Source organism: Dipodomys merriami, unplaced genomic scaffold (genome assembly GCF_024711535.1).
Source record: "Dipodomys merriami isolate MVZ:Mamm:240054 unplaced genomic scaffold, mDipMer1.0.p SCAF_5, whole genome shotgun sequence".
Taxonomy (NCBI): Eukaryota; Metazoa; Chordata; class Mammalia; order Rodentia; family Heteromyidae; genus Dipodomys; species Dipodomys merriami.
Genome location: NW_027206068.1, coordinates 28,829,245 through 28,853,288, shown reverse-complemented (window position 1 = coordinate 28,853,288; position 24,044 = coordinate 28,829,245). Strand labels below are relative to the sequence as shown.

At 39.7% G+C, this 24,044-nt stretch overlaps 1 protein-coding gene and 1 long non-coding RNA gene across 3 annotated transcripts in view; one reads left to right on the top strand and one right to left on the bottom strand.

The window, feature by feature from the left end:
- The first annotated feature begins 299 nt into the window (after window positions 1-299).
- Window positions 300-23,448, top strand: LOC138809596 (uncharacterized). Of its 2 annotated transcripts, XR_011366899.1 has the most exons (6): window positions 300-516; window positions 17,551-17,717; window positions 18,807-18,958; window positions 21,922-22,196; window positions 22,835-23,123; window positions 23,243-23,448. It is a non-coding gene; the product is annotated as an uncharacterized lncRNA (long non-coding RNA). The 2 variants fall into 2 exon arrangements; XR_011366898.1 differs by lacking the exon at window positions 300-516 and having other exon boundaries at window positions 17,294-17,717.
- Window positions 7,005-24,044, bottom strand: part of Reln (reelin) — a 458,334-nt gene continuing 441,294 nt past the window's right edge. Inside the window, exons 58-64 of the mRNA XM_069996300.1 lie at window positions 23,220-23,293; window positions 22,900-23,061; window positions 22,015-22,172; window positions 19,477-19,696; window positions 19,072-19,269; window positions 18,307-18,405; window positions 7,005-8,115 (exon numbers count right to left, since the gene is read on the bottom strand). Coding sequence (XP_069852401.1) covers window positions 8,019-8,115; window positions 18,307-18,405; window positions 19,072-19,269; window positions 19,477-19,696; window positions 22,015-22,172; window positions 22,900-23,061; window positions 23,220-23,293 — 1,008 coding nt within the window. The 3' untranslated portion in view covers window positions 7,005-8,018. The remainder of the gene's footprint in view (window positions 8,116-18,306; window positions 18,406-19,071; window positions 19,270-19,476; window positions 19,697-22,014; window positions 22,173-22,899; window positions 23,062-23,219; window positions 23,294-24,044) is intronic.

Sequence of the window (24,044 nt, the reverse complement as noted above, 5' to 3'; positions counted from 1 at the left end):
GGCTCGCGCAGAGCACAGAGAACTTTCTAAGATGCCCTCGGGTGTCAACGCCATGGTCCAGGGAGCCGCGCGGGCTGCGGTGCGGGGGCCAGGGTCCGTGTCCGCGCTGACCTCTTGTTTTGGCGTGGGGAGGGCTACCAGATTCGCCGCGAACTTCTGCTCTGCCAGGGGACACGGAGGTCACAGGTCACGCGGGGATGAACCAGCGATTTGGGACCAGCTTAAAGTGAGACAGTCTGGGGACACCTGGGGACTTACAGCCGGAAGACCCACCTGCAGGCCTCGCCTGCGCCGGAAGGAACGGAAATTCCCGGTCTTCTCCACACGAGGGCGCTGTGGTCAAGGGCACTGCAGCCGCGCGCGTCCTGGCGCAGGAGCTGCTGCTTGCGCGGCGGTGATGTGTCTCTGCACAGACTATGACGACTTTACTTTTCCTGGGGCTTTTTGGACATCGTACAACAAATCCTAACAGGAATCACTAAGGAGCAGTGGGGATCCCTGGTGCAGGTCTATCCGGTATGATATGATTTGTCACTTGTCCTTTGCCATCTGCCTTTGCACAGATACATCCTGTAGGCCAGGATATATCTGCTGCTGCTGCTGCTGCTGCTGCTTCTCCTCCTCCTCCTCCTCCTCCTCCTCCTCCTCCTCCTCCTCCTCCTCCTCCTCCTCCTCCTCCTCCTCCTCCTCCTCCTCCTCCTCCTCCTCCTCCTCCTCCTCCTCCTCCTCCTCTTCTTCCTCTTCCTCTTCCTCTTTTCTTCCTCCTCCTCCTCCTTCTTCTTCCTCTTCCTCCTCCTCCTTCTTCCTCCTCCTCCTTCTCCATCCTTCTCCTCCTCCTTCTCTTTCTCCTTCTCCTTCTCCTTCTTCCCCTTCCTCCCCTTCCTCCCCTTCCTCCCCTTCCTCCTCCTCCTCCTCCTCCTCCTCCTCCTCCTCCTCCTCCTCTTCCTCCTCTTCCTCCTTCTCCTTCTACTACTACTACTATTACTAATATTTTATTGCAAAGGTGATGCACAGAGGTGTTAGTTACGTAAGTCATGTAATAAGTACATTTCTTTTTGAACAGTGTCACCCCTCCTCATTTCAGTTTATTTCCAACATGTCTAGTGAACCAATTCACCAGTATGTCTTCTTAACTCACAATGAGCACACAAACCACCGGAGAATCTGGTTTAAAATGCAGATTCTGAATCAGCAGGGCTGGGATGGAGAATGAGATAAGTATTTCTATTTTTATCCCCCCCTCACGTTTTGAAGGGAATATTTTTATTATCCTTAAGTATTTGCACGAAAGAGTTGCCATTCAACAAAGTAGTTTCTGAATACAGTGCATTTTGATGAATGTCACCCCTTTCAATATTCTCACCCACCCCTTCCAAACCACCCCTCACTTCACTTTTATTTTTAATCCTTACTTTATAAGTGAGGAAGCTTAGACACACTGACTTGTGATTTACCTGAGGCAAGGAAGACCTTCCTTTCTTCTTTCTTGCTGTCTCCCTTAACCTTCCTTTCCTCTTCATTCCCCTCCCTTCCTTCCTTTCTCCTCAATGCAAGTGTATCCGTTTTCTAGTTTTAGGTTATGTATTGAACTTGTTGCAATTTAACGCAGCAGTGTATGTGTACAGCGCATCCCGATCCCCTTCCCCGATCCCCTTAAACATCTTCACCTTCCTTGAACCCAGCCCTTTGCTCATACTTCTCAATTCTGTGGTATATACAATGAATTCTTGCCTGCATACCCCCAATTCCCCTTTCATTCTTCTACCCCTCTCCTCTCTTCCCCACCCTCCCCTCTCAAGGACCCATTTTCTGGTTTTTTTTTTCTTTGGGTCCGGGCGTGGGGCCTGAACTCTGGGCCTGTGCTGTCCCTCAGCTCTTCAGCTCAAGGCTAGCGCTCTACCACTTGAGCCACAGCGCCACTTCCGGCTTTTTTCTTTTTGCTTATGTGGTGCTGAGGAATCGAACCCAGGGCCTCATGCATGCAAGGCAAGCGCTCTACCACTGAGCCACCTTCCCAGCCCCACATTTTCTGGTTCTAGTTTGGCTTTTTAAAGCATATACTAAGTGGGCTCTCCATAGAGTCTTATTACACTCCAGTTAATTCATTTGTAACCCTTTGCTGACCACTCAGTGTGATTATAGACTTGTAGGCACATTCTAGCTACCACATGAAATACGCATTTTTAATAAGACCCTGGGTGATGCATGGGGGTTGTCAGAGACTCAAACTGAAGGGTTCAAGTTTTGAGGCAGTGACCACTTGTTGTTTGTTTCTAGCAGAGCAACACGTGGTGATAATCCAAACACCTGGTTGGTTGTGTGCCTTTATAACCCCTGTAAATCTTTAGCTCCGGGCTCTCCTCCTGGGCTCCACTGTTGCTGTGTCTGTAGGACGAGGCCCGAGCTGCAGTCCGTTTAAATAAAACCTTAAAACAGCTGTAGAGTCTGACTCTCGGTGGTCTTCTTGGTGGGGGTCCTGCGACCTGTGCACAACAAAACGTCCAAGCAAAGCTGTAGACACCTGGACATAGCACTTGCAGGGTAGCACCATAGTCACAACTATCACAGCAAGGTTGTCAACCCTCGTGTGGTATTTATGTGTGCCAGAGTTGTCGGAAAGTACTTTGTGTTAATGCTCATCACCACAACTTTGTGAGCCAGGCACTGCTGTTATTTGTAGGTGAGTTTCCTCCACCTTCATCCTTTTCCCAGCCTTTCCCTTTTCCAGTTTGCAGAATGCTCACATGGTTCCCAGAATGAAAACTCACAGCAAACTGGCTGAAGGGGCCTCCCATCTGCGTTCCCCACCCCCCTCGTCATCTGTGAACAGACAACTGTATGATTGTCTCTTTATCCTTCTTGTTTCTTTTAATAAAGTGACACAAAAAGTGAGATGCTCTATAATGCTCTCTCTCTCTCTCTCTCTCTCTCTCTCTCTCTCTCTCTCTCTCTCTCTCTCTCTCTTTCTGTGTCGGTCGTGGGGCTTGAACTCTGGGCCTGGGCCCTGTTCCTGAGCTCTTCAACTGGAGGCGAGCACTCTATCACTTGAGCCATAACACCACTTCCAGTTTTCTGGTTGTGCATTGGAGATAAGTGTCTCACTGACTTTCCTGCCTGGGCTGGCTTTGAACCATGATTCTCAGAGCTCACTCTCCTGAGTAGTTAGGATTACAGGCGTGAGCCACTGGCACCTGGCTCTCTCTTTTGCAACATCTTTTTCCACATTCCAATATCTTAGAGAAATAACTCTAGCACTTCACAGAGATCCTCCTCATTGGACTCCTCAGAGTGATAGAGACTACTATTGTGGACACATTCCACTGTGTTCAAATAACCACCCACATTGGAATATTTACATATTTGTGTGTTAATCTGCAGGCAGTATAATGTCTGAGACTCTTCACACTTCTCACAGCAGATTTTCTGAGAAGAGAGGACTGCATCCACAGCACTGGGGAGGAACAGACATTACACATAAAGTGGGAAGATGATCATTTTAAGATTTTTCTATTTATCACCAGTTTTTTCCCATTTAATTATGATGCACACAGGAATAATCCTTCTGTGTTTATCCTGTTATGAATTTGCCTGAGCTTTGGATCTGTAGATTCAGAGACTTCATCAAATTGAAAAGATTTAGTTACTATTACTTCAAAGAAAGAGTTGGTGAGTAATCCATTTCTGTGGGAAGAGCATATTTCATGTACCTGAATATACTAGGCACTGGCTGACTTTGTGTGGTTCAGATCCATCGTTTCTTGAAGGATGGCAGTTGTAGACAACGTTTTATGACATAGGTCAACTTTTAAAAGTTTCTACATTTTTAATCTGTTGTGATTCGTTTTCACATTTTAACTGAATTATTTTTTTTCCCTAAGCAGAGCTTACCAAATTGTATAAGCTTTGGGCTTCCCAAACTTGTATCTGTCCTAGTCACAAGCAGCACAGGAAGTAGTGAGGATTTTTTAAAAGTAGTACTGGTGTTTGAGCTCAAGGCCTAAAACTTGCTCAGCAAATACCTACCACATGAGCTATACCTCCAACCTTAATCATGATTTGAGATGAAAAATCTTGTCTATCGCAAAGGCACAATGCATTTGGTTATCTCTTCCTCTATTAATTCCTAAGCATCTTTTCCAGTCGAGATTCAGGCCCATTTTCTGGGAGATAAAAGCTAATCTGCCAGGGCAGCCTAAGGTAGGACAGAGGCAATATGCCGGCCCAGGTCTCTCAACTAGCAAATACTAGACCTGGTGTGCAAATCCAGTAGACTAATTTTTAGGTGAAAAGATTGAGATCTGAGGATAGCAGTTTAAAACCAGCCTGGGCAGGAAATATTTGAAACTCTCATCTATAATTAAGCACCAGAGTCAGAAGTAGAGCCCTGACTCAAGTGGCACAGCACCGGTCTTGGGGAAAAGGACAGTACTCAGGTTCTGAGTTTAAGCTCCAGAACTGGCACCAAACAAACAGGTAAATAAAAACAAAAATAGAAGGAGCAAGTATGAGCAAAGTACTTTATATACACTTATGGAAATAGCACGATGAAACCCCGTTGTACCTGATGTGCTGATTTAAAAAAAAACACAACACAAAGATGTAGGAGGGACTGAATTTCTTCTTCATTCTTAAAGGAGCTGTTTATTTTCTGCTAGGTGATTGTAAAGATTGCAAATTGCTGACCTGTCACTATACATTCCTTTCTATAGGGAGCAAAGTTAAGGGGCTACTGTAATAATTTTGGTGTAACTTGGTGTACTTTCTCTAGATTTATGGAGGCAATATTTCCTGCACTTACTTGCCTGTGCATTTTGACAATTCACTTACATATTTTATTCTACCAGTACATACTTCATAAAAAGCTGTATTTTCTAGGTCTACCATCTCCTCCTTTGCTGTTTGGGCTAGTGGGTCCAGACAGGAGAACACCATCAATTCCTCTCTATGTTGGATTAAAAACAAATCACTGAAATTCATTTATAATAAGTACCCAAAAGATTCAATGGGAAATGCACTAATAAAATAGCCATGTCACTTCTGAACAGTTCTTTTAACAGCTGATTTTTTTCTTCTCAATAATAATTAAAAAAATCTTTAATACTGTACTTTTACATATGAGCAGTTACTTTGGAGAAGTATGAAACCCAAGTAAAATCCTCATCACATAATTAAAAAGGATCCATTAGCTGTTGCCCCAGACCTCCCTACTAATTCTAGCTTCCAAGCTTCTTTTCTTAACGTATTCCAACTTTCCCTAATAGTCTTGGTCAAGGAAGACAAATAGAAAGCTCTCTGCTTAAAACTTTCCCATAGACGCCTAATATATATGTTTTGGTTAAAGCTGAGCTAGTAATGGGGCTTGAACTCAGGATCTCAAGCAATCACTTGGGTGATGTTGGCGCTCTACCATTAATGTCACACCTCTGCTTCAGGCATTTGTTTTGGTGGTTAATTGGGAGATAGAGTCTCATGTAATTTTCTGCCCTGGCTTGCTTCAAACCTCGATCTTCAGCTCTCCCAAGTAGTGAGGATTACACACATGAACTAACACTACCTATCTTACTTTGGTGGCAAAAATAAAAAACATTTTTTATACATCACTTCTCTAGCAATTCTGAGTCTTGCTCCTAATTCCTGATATTGATGAAACTTCATTTTTTTGCATATGGATAGCTAACTGTTCCATTTGTTGGAATTGTAATCAAGTTGCCTGTTTGTACTTTGAACCAAAAACATTTAGCTGCTTATCTATGTTTGCCTCTGTTCCTAGACACCCCATTATTTTTCATTGCTTTGTCTGAGGTCAGTACCATGTTGCTTGATTGCCAGCTGTTTAGTAAGGAAGCTGTGTTTTCAGGTTTTTATCTGTCAAAGAAATTTGGCTATTTTTGACCCTTTGTGTTTCCTTATGAATTATGGCATCAGTTTTCCAACTTCTGTAAAAATGCCTGCGGGAATTTTGGCTGGCATTGCATTGAATGCTTATAGCACTTTTACATACCAATAGACTTCCAACTCATCACCATGGTCTATTTCTTCATTTATGGTGTGTTACACATAGGTTTTTAGATTTAGTCCGCATACTTGTGATTTAAAAAATGCCACTTTCCATTGTATTCCAAGTTTAAAACCATCAAAATAAGAAGCAGAGAATAGAATGGTAGTGTCCAGTGGCAGGGGCAGTGGATTAGGAGATGGCAGTTGAAAGGGACCAAGTTTTGATTATGCAATATGAATAAGTTCAAGGTAGCTGACTGTGTGACCACAGCAAAGTGATGCATACTTGTCTTCTTAAGAGGTATCAAGTGTTCTTAACCCCCAAATGAATATATATGTATATGATGAGTAAATAAAATGTCCATGGTAAGAAAATGCCTCTAAAATCAGTTATATCTTTCACATTTAAATGTTTAAAAAGATATTTCTCTCCCAGGGTATATTATTTCTTGGAATGATTACTAATTTATTCATTGGAGGTATACTTAGGTTCAACTTTAGAGATTTTCATGAAGCCTTGTGATTTTTCACAGTCTTGTGAAAGATTATCATTGCTGAAATGTCTAGATTTGAATTATTTTCCCAGATATTTTTAATCCTTTTGAAAACAAATTCAACACCAACATAATGTTTGTTTTTGTGTATGTTATAAACAAGCAGGGGCCATGTCTGAATCACCCTTTTATCCTTAACCCTTACGACGCTGCTCAGCATATGGCAAGCATTTCTCAGTACATATTTGCTGAACGAACACATGAACACATTTTATGAGCCAGGTGCTGTGTCATTTTCAGAAATCATTATTGGCTTTGTAAATACAAAGTAATGTGTAGACAAATAGCTGAAGAGAGAAAAAATAGCTATGAAGGCTATTACTAATGATATAACAACAAGTAGTATGACTGACTATTTGATATCTTCTTTTCCAAACCTGGCTGGACTTAACATATCTTATATAAAAGTTACTTAAAAATGAATAAAGACAAATGAACTTTAGGTGGATTTTGGACATAATTTTATTTGAGCATTGGATTTGAGCTTGGTTCACCCTAGAGTGTAACCTTCAGTTATTCTAATACAGAGAGCCAGGGTGACGGGGCCATTACACTGTTGCTGGTGTTGGTACAACTTCATCAGAAGATATGAACATGACCCTCAGGGAAAACAACTCATGAAGAGAACACAATGAAAAACATCCACTGCTTTACAAATCACTTTGTTACCACAGACACAAATGGAGGTTACTGTTAGTAAATCAGCCACAAGAACACTTAAAATATTTTTTTTTTTTTGTAGACAAGGTAATGGGAACTTGGTTGTGGGAGGAAGATGGGGTCTTCAGCCACAATTTTTAAGTAGAAAATATTTCAAAGTCAAGCATTTTTTTATCCACAAAACAACGCTAAATCAACATCCATTTAAAGGAGTATATTAAAGGAGATACAATATTTTTACAACTATCTTCTTGAATAGGTATTTCAATTAATTTTCTGCAGGATATAAGTAGATCAAAATTCAGCAGCAAAATATTGCAACATAATAAGTACAGATTCAATGTGTTATATTGCAGAAGAAATACATAAAGGACAAACAATGATAATTTAATCATATAAAACATGATACAAAGCTGAAATACAACTCACTTAAATAGCTTTGTGACCAAGAAGTTAAATACGGTGCTAAATGCCATTTTAAACATAAAATCTCTTAAAAATTTTTGTGCTTAAACTTTTTTCCCCCTGTTATACTATTTCTTATTTTTAATACTGTCACTGTAACTGATTACAACAGATCACAACTTTCACGGACACATCAACATGAAGACATTTACTCATGAGTGAATAAGTCACTTGTCATTAGTTCACAGTGTGGGGAAGTGGTATACACTTGCTCTGGAGAAGGGCTTTCCATTCACCACCAAGTCCTTCGCAGATACTTCCTGATGTCAGATGCAGTGAGAGGTTTAAAAGGGAAAGCAACACGTCACAGATTGGAAGAAAAGAAAAATAAGCTTAGATTCTTCATGGATATCGCCTAAGTGACCTTCGTCTTCTGTTGTAGAAGTGTCTGAGCCCGTGTTGCCGTGAAAAATTCATCATGTAATTTTGTTTGCGAGTGCTGTTAAAAATCAAAACAAGGGATGCAGGCAGGGAGGGAAAGGAGAAAAAGTATGTCAGTCCCATCGGTGGATGTAAGGCCCTCGTTTCCCTGGGACTTGAACATTTTCAGAGCTCCTAAGTCATGAGGACACCACTGCCCCGGGACAGAAATACTCTTCCTGAGTACTCCATTTTAGAGGAAATATAAACTATGCCCATTAGCTTACTTGCATAAACTTTAACAGGTAGCAGAAATAACTTGGTTACTTTAATAAATATTTTAACTTTAAGTTGACAAAAGAAAAAGCAAACTCATTAGCTGAATTACCCAGAACTTTCTAATTTATGCCATCTCAAGGGACAATGGGGTGAAATTTCATTGTCTTTCTCAGTAGGCAAGTGGGGTTGCATTCTACAAACATGGCGTTATGAAACAGACACTGCACTCAAGAATGGTCATATTAAGAAGGTGTAACTGCATGTGAAAGCATATGTATATGTGTATGTATTTCCCCCACGTATGTACAAATGGACATTCATGAATAGATACATGAGAAGCTGTTAAGTATGCTGAAAAGTGGGTCTCAGGGATCTTTATGAAGTAACACAACACTGCCATGGCAGTGTATTTATAAAGGTCATGATCTCTCTCACACCACTGAAAACATCATTCTTTCACACAAAGACCTGATGGATCACATATTTATATGTTCTGTCAATTATGCAGTTTGGAGGTGTGAAACTATCAATTCACTGGGCCTTTCCTCTGTAATTTCATGGAAACACACAATACAAGGGGCACAACATAATGTCAGGAGATAGGATCCACTGTGAAGGCTGATGTGACATGAACTTGAGTTAGAGAAAAGTGCAGGGTGGGAAATGATCCACTGAGCAGTGCCGTCTTACCATTTATCAAACATCAAAGTATTAACAAAGTACAAAATGATGCTGTTTACCTAGTAGGTTATCGTACATATATTAGTTAGGTATACAAGGTAGCAAAGTTGTAAAACTTGTAAAATACGGAGAACTTTGAAACAAAGAACTTTACAAAACTTTTAGTACATAATAAGAAAATGCTAGAGATTGGTTTGTCTCCAGGTAGGCTTACCACCCGCCTTTGTCTTTCCATGTGACAATATCACGTACACTATTTATGTTTCAGTTTCATTGTGGAAGGATGAGACAAATCCATTTTTATTAGCTTCTGTAAGTACTAGCTGCTACCGATGTAACATCACGCTATACAAAAGGACAATGACTCAATGTATGGAATTAAATGCCAGAAGAAAAAATCCTGTTCATTATTCACAAAACCTTACGTTTGGCCCTTGCTGTCCTGCTGCCAGCACCCCAGGTCTCTCCGTAGCCCTCTCCCTGAGCTATTATTAATAGTGCTCCCCTAAGCCAGCCTCCTTACCTCAACTCCTTTAATTAAAAACTCCAACAAAAAAGAATGTAGGAAGAAAAGTATAGTTTATACTTAGCATAAATGTAAGAGGTGTGTGTGTGTGTGTGTGTGTGTGTGTGTGTGTGTGTGTGTGTGTGTGTGTGTGTGTGTGTGTGTGTGTGTGTGTGTGTGTGTGTGTGTGTGTGTGTGTGTGTGTGTGTATGCAACCTGCGTCTATTTTACATACACTCGTACATTTGATTTTGCACATCAGTTGTAATAAGCTCCCTCAGATGCTTGCTCAGAACATTCCTAACTCTCTGGTCTATGAGCAACATCTAAGCCAACGTTTCCAGGCATGCATTTCAGATCCTCTTCAGGTTTAATCCTGTTGTTTTTCAGGTGTTCTCTTCCATCACTCTCCTACACAGAGCATTCTACTCAAACTTGTCTCTAATCTTCTCTGTCTGCCTTACTTAATGCCTCACTGGCCCACCTCAAACATCTCTTCCTAAATGTCTTTTGCCATTCAAGTAACACATTTCTCACTGGCTGTCTGAAAGTGATTAGCTTTTTCTAGTTTGAACTCTCACGGGACTTGTTTCCTGTTTTGAATGGAGTTTGTGTTCCTGAGATCTAAACTTCTATTGGTATGAGGGCCTGATACTCAGGGGCCCCACCCCCACCCCAGCACGGGGCCTTCTTCCTGCTTATGGTCAAGGCATGTTTATCCAACTTTTGGTGACTTACTGATTGGATTCCTGTTGTAAATCATTACTCTTTAATGCTAAGGAATAATTGCAAAGTTAAAGCAATGAAATTATTTGTTGAAAACATGTTTCAAGTTATAAAGTACTCAAAAAATTTTAAATAGTTAAAGTATTTTACATTAAAAAAATAAACTCAGAACACTCAGGATATTTAATTATCTGAATACAAGCTAGGCTGATGTGACAGTTACTGCGACGTAAGGGAACAAAGGAACAGTTAATTGTAATAAAATTTAAGGTGCATGTTCAATAGCTTAAAGTAACTTCACCATGAAATTATTTAAATGAAGTTGATTTAAATTTCCCATCTTTATGTGTCAGGAAACAAATATTAGCAGGTTCCAAGTCTTTAATGCGAGCAAATCAATCCAGGGTAGCAGTTTAAAAATGATACAGAGGCATTTGGATTCACTGCATATTCTTAATTTGGAATAGGTTTATATATAACTGTCCTATCTTTGGATTCCTGAGAATGTTGATATGCATATGGTGTGCATATGGTGTGCATATGTGTTGGTTTTAGGTGCTATGGTTTATACAGTCATATTAAAATGGCCACACTTTCCAAAGATTCTTGAGCCTTGCTGGCAATTTGGTTATGTGAAATATAAACCTTTGGAGTTAGCTACGTTGGAATCTAATGAGTTTTCCAGTTCATAAGCCCTTTAAAATCAAGCATGATGGAGAGCTATACCAAAATACTATGTGACTCTTGCACAATTTAATAAAGTGACATGGTTATAGAACAGTTATTATGCCTCCTAAAATTTATAAGATTATTGGGAGAATGAACACATTTAAAATCCTCACACTTTATTCATTTGGGGAGGGCACATATCCACCAGCCTATTTTGATGCAAGTAGATTTATAGCTATAGATAACCTAATAAATAATAACAGGGGCAATGGAGTTTTAAAGATTTATTTCATCATTACAATTATAATGGAAAATATTTTTTGTTCTAAGTTTAATAAAAGCAGCTACTATTTAACCCAAGGCACATGATAGCACTTAGCATGTCATTCTCTCAGTGTGAGGAGGTCACTGGAGGAAGGGAAAATGGGCTTCAGTGGCTTCTTGGAAATGGGAATGAAAACTCTTATTATCACTATGGGAGTTTAGGGACTTGAACAGCATACGGAATTCTAAAATGTGTCCCTGTTTTTGCATAGGAAATATGGTGATTGCCTGGTTGTGCCAGAATCTTAGTTCATGTATAAATAGGGGAAAAAATCAACTGATTTTTAAAAATGAATGCTAAAGGAAATGGGAGAGAAAAAGAATTAGAAAAATTTGAGCTATAGAGAAGTGGTGCTTTGCCTCAAAGTGCTGGCAAGGCTCGGGCACAAATGCTCAGGGACAGTGCCTGGGCCCTAAGCTCGAGCCCATGACTGACAAAAGGAAAAAAAAATATAGGCATTTTTAGGGATCAGCAATTAATTTAATCAAAACACAATACAAAAATGACAATTTGAATGAGTGCAGAAATAGGGATCCAGTGGTCCATTAGACATATCTTTTAAGGCAATACTGGTTAGTATAAGATGGAAGCTGAAATTCCAACTAACTCATGAAACTCCCTGGCAGAGAGGAGATTGTATCCTTGATTTTTTTTAAAAATTTTGTTTTGGGTCCGGTTGTGGGGCCTGAACTCTGGGCCTGGGTGCTGTCCCTCCGCTCTTCAGCTCAAGGCTAGCGCTCTACCACTTGAGCCACAGCGCCACTTTCAGCTTTTTTTCTTTTTGCTTATGTGGTGCTGGGGAATCCAACCCAGGGCCTCATGCATGCAAGGCAAGCGCTCTACCACTGAGCCACCTTCCCAGCTCTAAGTATCCTTGATTTTTAAGGCCATACATTTTTAAGAAGGCTACCTACAAATAAATGTAGGCATAAAAGCTTCATATATACTGAAGATTTCATATTTCTCTTCTCTGGTATAAAGAGATGCAAATATTATCTGATTATGTTCGCCTCATGGAGTTCAAAGGATCAAATGAAAACTAGCACCATCTGTAGATATTCAATAAATAATCATCATTATATAGCGTCTTAAGATGCATAATATCTAAATTAGAAGACAAATGTAAGTACATATTAAAAATGGCCAAAGGACAGAATCTAAACCTCACAAATATTATATAATGTTATAAATATTTATCAATATATCGACTTTCCTCACTTTTTTTTGAGGGGGGGAGAGAGACAGGTTCTGGGGCTTGAACTCGGGCCTGGATGCTGTCCTTTAGTGTTTTTGCTCAAGGCCAGTCCTCTACCACTTGAAAGCCATAGCTCTACTTCCAGCTTTTTTTGTGTGGTTAGTTGGAGATAAGAATCTCAAGGACTTTCCTGTCTAGGTTGGCTTCAAACTGTGCCCTTCAGATCTCAGCCCATGAGTAGCTAGGATTACAGCCATAAGCCACTGGCACTCGACCCCTCACTCATTAAAAAAAATTAATTTAAAAATATACTTGGTAAGTCCAGATGCTTCATGCTTATCTTCAGCCCAATAGGTTTTTTTTGAGGACATTATGCTTATTTACATTTCTATTTCATTTTCTTTTTATGAACTATGAGCCCTTTAAAGGCACAGAGGAGACACTAAGTCAAGCCTGCTGCTGGGTGAAGGAATGACTGCCTGCCCTGGTCAAATCTGGCCTCGCACCTTCTCTCAATGTGGCAGTTTCTGATTTTACAGGGATGTAGGGCTCAGATGGTTCAGTGTATGCCAATATTATTTATAACTGTTTTCATAAAGCTTCCTTCAGTTACAAAGGTCTGCAAAAGCTTCTCAGTTAGTTTTGGGAACTCTGGTGAAATTCACAGCAAACAGTTCTCTAGATTTAGTAAAGAGCACTTACCTTACTCTAGTAGAAAACCAATGACAGCAAATAATGAAATATAATACAAGTTAAAAAATGCCTTTCAATGCATGCAGCACTGTGATTACTCATAAAAGTCTGATCAGGTTTAGACGCAATATACGACTTTTCATCTCTTTTGAAAATAAAAATTAAACAAGTTATTCCTTATTCTTCTATAGCCAATATATACATACACTTAACTTTTTAATGTAATGCAACATGCAATATTTGCTCATAACCATATGTCAAAGTACATGTAGCAATAGTACTACATTTGGCATAAATGTTGCACATAAAGAATAAATAATAAATGAATAGTTCAATAACTAACAATTTTATCTAATTTTTAAATTATTTACGTTTTTAGGAGCTACTAATTCCTGGTTACATAAAGGAATGGTCTTGAAAATATACAGAAGTCCTCTATATCAGATAACCCAGTCAAATTTAATAAAGGATAAATATGCTTTGCAACAAATGTAATAGGCTCATCTCCATAAATCATTTGTGCCAAAAATGTGACAGTATCTTGATGATGAATAGCATGAGGGGGATGGGCAGGATGGAACTCATATTAAAATCTGATAAATGTGTTAAAGGCCATAGTTAGCAACATATTGGTTTTCAATTCTCAGTAAATGTGATAATTCACTTTTTATTAAGCCAGTTTTCAAAGGCTGATTTTTTTCTTTTCTTTTCTTTCTTTCTTTCTTTCTTTTTTTTTTTTTTTTTTTTTACTGAGTGATTCGCTTTCAAGGTACACATGCAAAAATTGGCCCACTTCATTATACACACATGACAGGTTGTGACTCAGACATGTACACAGGAAATGTGATGTGTGAATGAAATGCATAGTTGAGTGAGGGCATATTCTTAGGATAGAAGTCCAAAAAGAATGGTTAAGACAACAAATTTGCTTTTATCCTAAGAAGAACCCCACCAGCATGGATCTTGTGAGGGATCTGCCCAGATGTATTCACAAACATTTACTGAAAAATATTCTGCACTAGCAAGTGAATCGTCAATGTTTGATTGTCATGCTTGTGTTATGCTACATCATTTAAACCTTACAGAATGAGGGTTTTTTTTGTAAGCTAGTGAGGCTGGAAAAGATGATCTGTCAATTCGGTTCATCTGTTCTGTTGCAGATTAGGAAGGGCTTGGTCGTCATGAAGTGCTTTTCATGTGCAGGTTTTATTGGAAAACATTATGAGAGTGGGAAGATTAAACTCTCAAACAAGCATAGGCATAAGGGACTTAGCTTGTTAAATGCAAAAAAGGGCGGTTTTAATCCTTACAGCACGGAGCTTGTCATTCTGTATATCCATATTTATGAAGCTCAAATCTTTCCACATGCAGCCTTTTAGAATTAAAGCATGAAATTAAAAATGTATTCTATACTTGTTCATTTGGGATACACTCCTGAACCTTGAAACATTTTTGAAAAGTGCTGATTTTTGGGCTCACCAAATGCAGATGTCTTCTTGGTTAACATGGGCAGTACAGATACTCAACTCAATGTAAGATACCATGCGTGACCACAGTTGTTTTTCTAGATTTTGTGTTTTTTTTTTTTTTTAGCATGTGTCCTGGGTGCACATGCACCAAAGCGAAACTATCATAATAAAGCTAGATTAAGGCCAATCTTAATTTGGAAACAGAAGGTACATTCTAAATATACTTAAGTAAAATGTATGTCCCCTCCCCCCACACCATTAGTTGCAAAAACATATTAGTAGCCCTGTCTATTTTGTGGTTAGGTAAGGCTTATAAATCTTAACGTATGAGCCTCATCTCTGTACACATGCATTACCAGCTTGTGTTTTGTTACAATAGTGCAAATAATTAAGAAAATATTTCCAGTTAAAAGGGCTTTATGGGAGTACACTTCTTTTCTATATTTAAATATACATCTTCTATAACAAGTTTAGAGTAATTTACAAAACTTGTGAATTGTGATATGAGCCTTGACTAGCTTCCTTGTGCAAGATATGGTGGACACTGGAAAATTATTATATAATTGATTTTCTTGAACTCTCTGGAATTATTTATTATATGCGTATCAGATGAGTGACTTGTGCTGTCATTACTGAATGCATATTAATAAAAGCCTTAATACCTCTGTGATTCTCACAAAAACAAGAAGTGCTTTGAAAAGGTACAGTGATAGAGAAATGTTAACTCCCAAGAGCAGAACAAAAACATCAAAAGCATAGTTCTAAAAATAGAATTTCTTGTGAGGTTTTCCATCTTTTCATGGAAGAAAGAAATTCCTATTTGTTAGGACTTATAATGTGTTAGCATTATATTTTTTAAATGACATTAAAAAATACCATTTGTTTTAAAACTGTATGTACAGGCCGAGCACCAATGGCTCATGCTTGTAATCTTAGCAATTCAGAAGGCTGAGATCTGAGGATTACAGTTCAAAGCCAGCCCGAGCAGAAAAGTTTGTGAGACTCTGATATCCAACTAGCCCTTCCCCCACCCCCCAAAAAAAGGCCAAAAGTGGAGCTGTGGCTCAAGTGGCAGAGCACTAACCTTGAGCGTAAAAGCTCAGGCACAGCATCCAGGCTCAGGACCAACACACACACACACACACACACACACACACACACACACACACACACACACACAACCAAAACCAAAACCAAAACCAAAACCTATATGTATAGAAACAAATATAAAAATATGTGCAAAGTTATCATTTCTAAATGACTCACTGAAAAAAGCCACAGGGAAAAAAAACAAACTACGCAACCCCATGTGTTGTGATGTTCTCTTTCCATCTGGAAGGTTTTAGTGTCTGAGCATCTGAGATAAGAATGCCTAGATTCAGGGCTGGGAAGGTGGCTCAGTGGTAGAGCACTTGCCTTGCATGCCTGAGGCCCTGGGTTCGATTCCTCAGCACTACATAAGCAAAAAGAAAAAAGCCAGAAGTGGCGCTGTGGCTCAAGTGGTAGAGCGCGAGCCTTGAGCTGAAGAGCTGAGGGACAGTGCCCAGGCCCAGAGTTCAGGCCCCACGACCGGACCCAAAAAAAAAAAAAAAAAAAAAAAAAGAATGCCTGGATAGGAACATCAGGTGCCTGTAAGTGATACATTCTTCAAAGTTTTTAAATTCTGGAGACAAAGGTGGAGTCATAAGATACAGATTACAGCTCCAGAAAATACCAAAGAAAATAGATCTCTAGGATTTCAGATAATTTAACCATTATTCTTGTAATAGAGGATGCTGGTTTATAAAAATAAATATCAACATTAGATATTCCATAAAGGTTCTCTGGTAAAGCTTCCTGTTGGAGCCTCAAAAGCCTGTGATGCATTAGGACAACACAAAAGCCTAAGACATAGCTCTGTTGCCAAGCTATAGAGTGGCTACTTCATATTTGTGGTTTGAATTTTAATCCTAATTCAAGGGAAAGAATAATTGGTGATGATATGTTTCTGAAATCCAAAGTAGGTAACTTCAATGGCTTGTATGGGTAAGAGGAGAATTATTTTCTCAACTTTGTGATATGTTGAGAATTCTTACTTCTATCAAGTGCAGAATTAGCATCCTGCTTTCTTTTGATGACTGACACATTTTTGAAGTTTTGATAGGAGTTGGTAATGCTTTGTCAGACACAGGAATCCCCCTTCATGTAAATTGTCCTGGCAAGAGACTTGAAAGGGAAGGAGTGGTTATAGATGCTAATTTGAGTCTCGATTTATTAGAATCACCTGAGGTACTTTAAAAACTGACAGATGCTCAGTTCTCAATGAAGATTAATTCAAAGCATCTGCAAGGATGGGCTGGGTGTTAGGACATTGGTTGATGCTTTCAAAAGCGTCCCAAGTGATTCTGATTTTCACTCAGACTGAGAATTGCTGTACTGAAAGAGAAGTCAGGGTAAAATGGCTCTAGGATTGAATGTTGGTCTATTTGGATATTTCTGTGGTCTCACTCTGTGTGTGTGTGTGTGTGTGTGTGTGTGTGTGTGTGTGTGTGTGTGTGTGTGTTGTATCTGTATCTTTTAGAGCTCAAATTATTCTATTCTTCTGGAATAACAAAGTCTAAGAACATTGATAGCTAAGTAAACCATCAGCCTCATATTTAGATTCCAAAGTGTCTGTACAGTTAACTGTCAACCTTGACTTTGTCTTGTGGAGGCAGAGCCCAGCAAGTGGTCCAAAAGCAGCAGAGCGCACAGTGGGGGCTTGTGTGGGGACTGGGTGGCTCTTGGATTTAGGAATTGATATGGATGCCATGCAAGCAGGTGCCTCAGTGAAGCTAAGACGAGGGCTAGCTCAAGACTCGAAAATTCAGCTCATGGCCATGATTGAAAGAAAACAAATCTGGTAGCTTTCCTACCAATTAATCATTTAAATTTGCTTTCAAGATGACTGAAATCAGCCACAAGACTGATTTCATTTTGGATTTGGTAAACAGAATGAACAGTTGAACCTATCTACCGAGAAGATTCGCCTCTCCTTGCCAACCACTTGGAGCCATCAGTTCGAACCCGTCGAGACATAAGCATTCCAGTTTTACAGGAACTAGATTGTTAGAGAAAAAGCAAGTCATCTCTCTGTGAGGGAAACAGTCAAACTGGCCAGGTGAGAGTTGTTACAGACCTTTTTCATGGGAGAAACTGTGGAAGGAGGGGGGATGGGGGAGACAGACGGCTCAACTTGTTAGGTGCAGGGATTGGTCAAGAGGAATGTGAAACCATGGGTTTTTGCTCCAGTTGAAACCTTATTGTTAAGTGGAGAATGCCTGGGCACCTGTGGCTATGTCAGGTGTCTGTAATATGGCATATTCGCCACCAGTGCTCTGCATATGGACCAGTCCAGATCCTTCCTCTTTCAGTATGTAATTCTCTTTTGTAAAGCAATTCAGATCTGGCCCAAGATGGTTTTGTATCTGCCAGGAAATTTTCATTTTATCCAACTTAACCAATACTGTCAATCCTTAAATAAACAGTTCTAGTAACATTTTCTAAGCTATATTAAAGTACATTTAGGGCTTTGTTATTTCACGATTGGCTTGAGCTATAGTTTGCAGAGACTTAAGAGTATAAACCACAGTGGTCCTGTGGGGGACTGTGTTCTTACTCAGTTGTTACTGAGTTCAGGAGCATGCTAGATTAAAGGAATCTCAAACCTTCCTGAAATGGACCCAGTATTATCCGTAGCAGATACTCACAGGACAACCTCCACATGGTCCAAAGCCCACTGATCATGACCTGTTCCATTGTGGCGGGGTTGCCACCAGCGCAGTAGAACTCCTTTCATCCGAGCCTCTCTGAAACAGAGTCAGGACAAAGAAGTTAAACACAGGCAACAGGCCTTTCTGGCAAGTGGTTTGCAGACTGCACCCACGCTCATAGGCTAACCTACATCCATCAAATTTAGGGCACAGGATTCAGATTTGCTTTGGTCATGTCACTCTTTCAAGCAGTGTCAGAATTTATTGGCCAGTCAAGGGCTTGGAATATTTTTCCATCTCTTTCCCTCATTTCCCTGGCTCCAGTGTACCTGGAAGAGCTACATAGTTGATAACAAACAGGAAGTGCTTTCTGTGACAGGTATTGTGCTAGAGGCTTGTTGAACAATGCTGAACAAAACATGGCTGCATGACCTTAATAAAATAATAAAAGTAGCATGCCAAGAAGAAAATCAAAATGGTTTTTTCTTTTTTTTCAGAAAGACTAAATACACTGTTGAAAGGAAGAGGAATGGGCAAAAAGGCCTCTGCATTTAGCTGTTGCTCTCTATTCATTCCCTCTTGCCCTTCTTCCTTGCTTCAATAGTGCCCCTTGTCTTAAGAAGAAACAGCAACAACTCTGGAGATCTAGGTTAGTCTTGACTCTGTTTATGGTGTTGATTCAGGAACCTGATCCAACTTCTACTTCTCTTTGATTCCCAGGAATTGGGCATGAGAACATAGGTCTCTGTTCAAGCCACTTACAGTGGGACATTGTAAGACACCCTTTGAGCTTGTGTGAAGTCCTTAGGCTGGTGCTGGGCGATGACATGCCAGGTGATGCCGTTGTTGACGCTGTACTGTAGCAGCACTGCCTTGTCCACGGCATGGGGGCCACTCAGGTCACTGTTGCAGCTGTCTGTCTGGGATGTGCTCCCAATTTGCAAAACAAACATAATTTTGCTGAAAAAAAAAAACCCAGGAGAAATCACCTTCAAACAAAAGCCAGGAAGCATGAAAGGAGTTACACTCTATCTTTGCTTTTCCTAACGTACACAATTTTTGATCACACCTGTTGTCACAAGTTCATGATCAGGTCTAGCACCAAGTGGACACAGACCATGCTCGTGACCAATTCTATGTCTGAATATAACACAGGGCTTTGGTTACCTTGCTCGAGTGAGGTCCAGTGGTTTGGTAGCAGCTTGCCTTATCTGACAACCATTGAAATAGAGAGAGTCTCCATGGGCGTAGGGAGCCAGCTGCCCACAGCCGCTTCCTATTGCACCGCCTTGAATGGTCTCCCAGTTTGCCTCAGTGACTCTTGCCGACTCAAAATTATCCTTAATATAGCTAGGGAGATCATGACTGAACACGGAGCAGTCATCACCTAGGGGAAAAGGAATAGTCAAAGAATTCAGAGTAGTCAGCTGGAATAAGCAGAATCATCAAAGATTACACATATATATACTATTTTAGATTTAAACCATGGTTGTTACCACAAGAATGACAAAATACCAAGCAGATATATACTCAGAAATAAAATTCTTCTCTTTTGTTAGGGCAATTATTGTTTTAACTTGTTGAAAGAACACCCCATTTGCTTACGCAAATATTTGTTCAACATATATATATATGTATATGTGCTAATATATGTGTTGCTCATGTGAACTTGCTACTTAAATACCACAGTATCTGGCCAGGCTTTGTTTGCATATGATGATGGGTTTCAGTGGGAAGCTCCACCCTGGCATGATAATGTAGAATAAGATGAGTCATCTCTTGTTCTCCTTCAGCCCTACACTTAGTTCCTGGGAACAGAGCCTGCATCTTCATTCATGGTTGTATTTCAGCACTTAGAATACTCACAGTACTTTTAGTAGTGATGCTGGAATAAATAAATGAGTATAAACTATAAGTGTCTTTCAGAGGTTAATGAGCTGAAACACTGGCATTTAAGTTGGACACTACATTAGCAAATGTGTGTGTGCTTGCATTTCTCTTTCATTTAAACAGTACATTTTTTCTAAACATCTATAATAGTTCAGAAATCAAAATGACATACTTCTGATGGATCAAGGAAAAAGGTAAATTGCAGACATTTAAGTCTTCTCATGAGACATTCAATTCATTAATTTGCACAAAGTTAAAATTCTTCAGCTAAAGCACAGACAGACCCAGCTGGTCTCGGCAGTAATGATAATGGGAGAAAGGAAATGGCTAAGAAAAAATTTCTAACATCAGCGATGGACAACAGTCTACTTTAATCGTATCCAATTCATCTGGAGGCAAAGAAATATCATCTACCAAGAAATCTAAACAGATCCTACTCCACAATTCACATATATCAGTTCTAGCATTGCATGCTTGGGTAAAGCTGTCTAATTCTTTTCCACTTTGCATAAAGTTCTCAGTTATGAAGACTAGAAAGACTGATTAGAAAGAAGACCCTGAGTATTGATCTTCTTTCTGACTTTCACTAGCTGTATGAACTTTGGCTAGTCACTTAACCTCCTTGAGTTTCAGTTTCTTTATTTACCAATTGGGAATAATAATCTTAACTGTAGGTAACTTATGGAGACAGCATAAATACTAAATGGACCCGCAGAAGGAGTCTGTAAATATGAACTAAATAATAATGCATAAGAATTTGTAAGGATTTATTAGAAGAAGATGTCTTAGCTTTGATATATGTCATTCATTAGTCTACTAGGATAGAATGGGAATTATATAAGGTATACTTTGCAATTACAGATCACCTGTTATAAACACGAGACTTAAAGAAAGCAGGGCTTTAGGTGTTTATTAGGCTAATCGGCATTTTGCTATAATGCGAGGGGCTGAATAGACACTTGGTAAAATATATACTTGGTCTCTGGAAACCCAAGTAGTGGAATATAATTCTATAAGTCAGGAATTGTGTGTGTGTGTGTGTGTGTGTGTGTGTGTGTGTGTGTGTGTGTGTGTGTGTGTGTGTGTGTGGTGCCAGTCCTAGAGCTTGAACTTGGGGTTTGAGTGCTGTTGCTGAATTTTTTGCTCAAGGCTAGCATTCTACCACTTGGACCACAGCTCCACTACTGGCTTTTTGGTGATTCATTGGAGATGAGTCTCACAGACTTTTCCTGCCTGGGCAGGCTTCCAACTGCAAGCCTCAGATCCTGAGTGGCTAGGATTACATCTGTGAGCCACAGTGTCTGGCTATGAATAAGAAAATGACCTGAGCAGAGCGCTTTGAACCTTTTGTGTCTTGGGAGGACAGATGTTAAGGAGAAGGATGGGTAGAGGAACTAAGTATTGGCTAAACTATTTAGAAATGGGAAGCAAGGCCAGAAAGGAGAGAGGCCCAGAAGTGGAAACCAAGTGTTGGTGGTGTGATGAATAAACTAGGGAGCTATATGAAAGATAGGAATGTGAGGTACTACGGAATATGCTGAGTGAGTTCGTGTAGATTCATATTTATTTATCATTTTTAAATAGATGATTATGTAGATTTACTCGATTATATAGATTTAATAGATTATATCAAGTATTACAGAGTACATTTTAAAGGTACTTTCTGAAACACAGCAATTGAAAGAAAAATAACTCAGTGGAATGTGCTATCATCTCCAACAGCCTGGAGCTTATCCATGTCCAAGTGCACTGCGTGACGTGTTCAGATGAGGAACCCTCATGGTGTTCTGTCTCAACAATAGCTCTAGTTCAGACCTTGGAAGCTCTCGTCGCAGATACAGACTGCTCCGGTGGTGCAGTACCCATGCCCACTGCAAAGCTTGGGGCAAGCCTCTCCGATATACACGTGGTCAATGGCCCAGCTTTGCTTCTCGGTTTCTTCTCCTTTCTGGATCCAGCGGAACTGTGTTGCACTGAAAGACCCACAGAGAACAGAGGCAAGTGAGGACACAGTGCTCCAGCCTTTCCCTCCAGAAATGGCAATCTGAAGCCCTCAAGAGACAGCAGGCTTCTGAGACAACTCATATTCCTCAGACTTGGGGTGTATATAACCAGATATCTGCCTTTCTAAAAAGCTTGTATCTTCCTTGGGAAGATTTATTTTTCATGTGTGTGAATTTCCTATTGCCTGCCTGTATAAATCTGGGCATATGATTTTCCAAAGCTCTGAGTAAAATGGATGCGGATCTAGGAAGACTTCACACCATTGTGTTTATCCTTAGCTCTGTACAACCCTGCAGTCCTGCACCTCAGGGGTGTTCATATTTGAATGAGGAGCAAAGTTTTGGGGAGAGCAGAACACATGGCAGAACTGTCAACACCAGGGTTTGTTTAAGGGTTGTCATTAAAGGCCTTGTGAATAAATCTGGCACATGCAGAGTAGGGAGTTAAAAGACATATGAGGTCTGTGAGTCACTTACAGCCCCTTCCCCCCCATTTCTTCATATTTTTTCTTGGGACATGCAGTTGTCATTTGTGGATTTGGATTGGCAAGGAGAGTGAGAAAAAATGTGAGATGATCCTAGAGCTTCAACTAAAACTATGTAAATCTTACTGTTTTTTTTTTTTCCCTAAGCTCTCTGTACGATGCTAGAGATTTCCAGGCAGATCTACTAAGTTCTACCCTCATAGACAACCCACCTGGAAGAGACATGGTCAGGCAACTGGATGGTGATCCTCTTCCAGCTTGAACTGTTGACAGCATTGTAGATTGTGGCTTCATGGAACTGAAAGGGGGAGCAGCCAATGCTGTTTGAGGAGGAAGGAAGGCATTGGGTCTGAACAAGCTGCCAGGAGTCAGACCTACAGAAACCAAAAATGTCACATTAGACCAATCATAAGAGAAATAAATGACTAATGACAGGGTAATGCTTTCAAGTGGGGTTAAATCATTTTGGCATGAATTTCCCATTTCTTAAAAATATTTATGTTTGTGAAGTGTACAATATTAGTTCACTAACCTTGCGTCCTTCGTATATTCCAGCATCACAGAATGAAGGTCACCGCAAGAAGTGGCTTCACAACCCACCACAATCTAAAGGAAACATAAACAGTCAGTACAGAGGCCAGGCTAATGAGCCTGCTGCAAAGAAAGTTATGGAAAGAAATTGAAAGTATCTGTGAAGGGTAAACAAAGGAGGAGGCTGCAATGCTTGATAAGAAATGTATGCATTATCCTGCCCATGTAATTGTAACCCCTCTGTACAGTATGTTCACAAATAAAATAAAATAAAATAAAATGAAAAAAAAGAAATTGAAAGTATCATTGCTTTGAAACATTTTCACTGTTATCCTAACTTTTGGATCCTATTACATTTTTATTTGGAGTTGAAAATAGCAAATTTTTAACTACTTAACATTCATTCATAGCACTTTCTTCTTTTACATGTTAATATAAGCTTTCTACATATTTGCAATTAAATGTCTGAATCAGTAATAATGTACAATTGATACAAAAATTGGTGATTCAAATTTAAGTCTAGATGGTAGGGGTGTCTCTGAAGCACTGGATACATAAACAGATAAGTTAAATTGTAACTCCCTTATACAACCATTCAAAATTTAAAAACTAAAATAAAGATAATTTTTGTCCTAATTAATTATTTAATCAACAAGTCCTATTTGGTGACAGCATCAGGAAAGGCTGGTGTTAAAACCATATACTCATGAATAAAACAACTCCGAATTCAAAGGGAGAATCAGAAGCATAGTCCAATAATAATAATAATGGGGATCATAAAAGATACAAATACAATGTTGTGGTGCTTCTGAGGAGCGGTGATTAT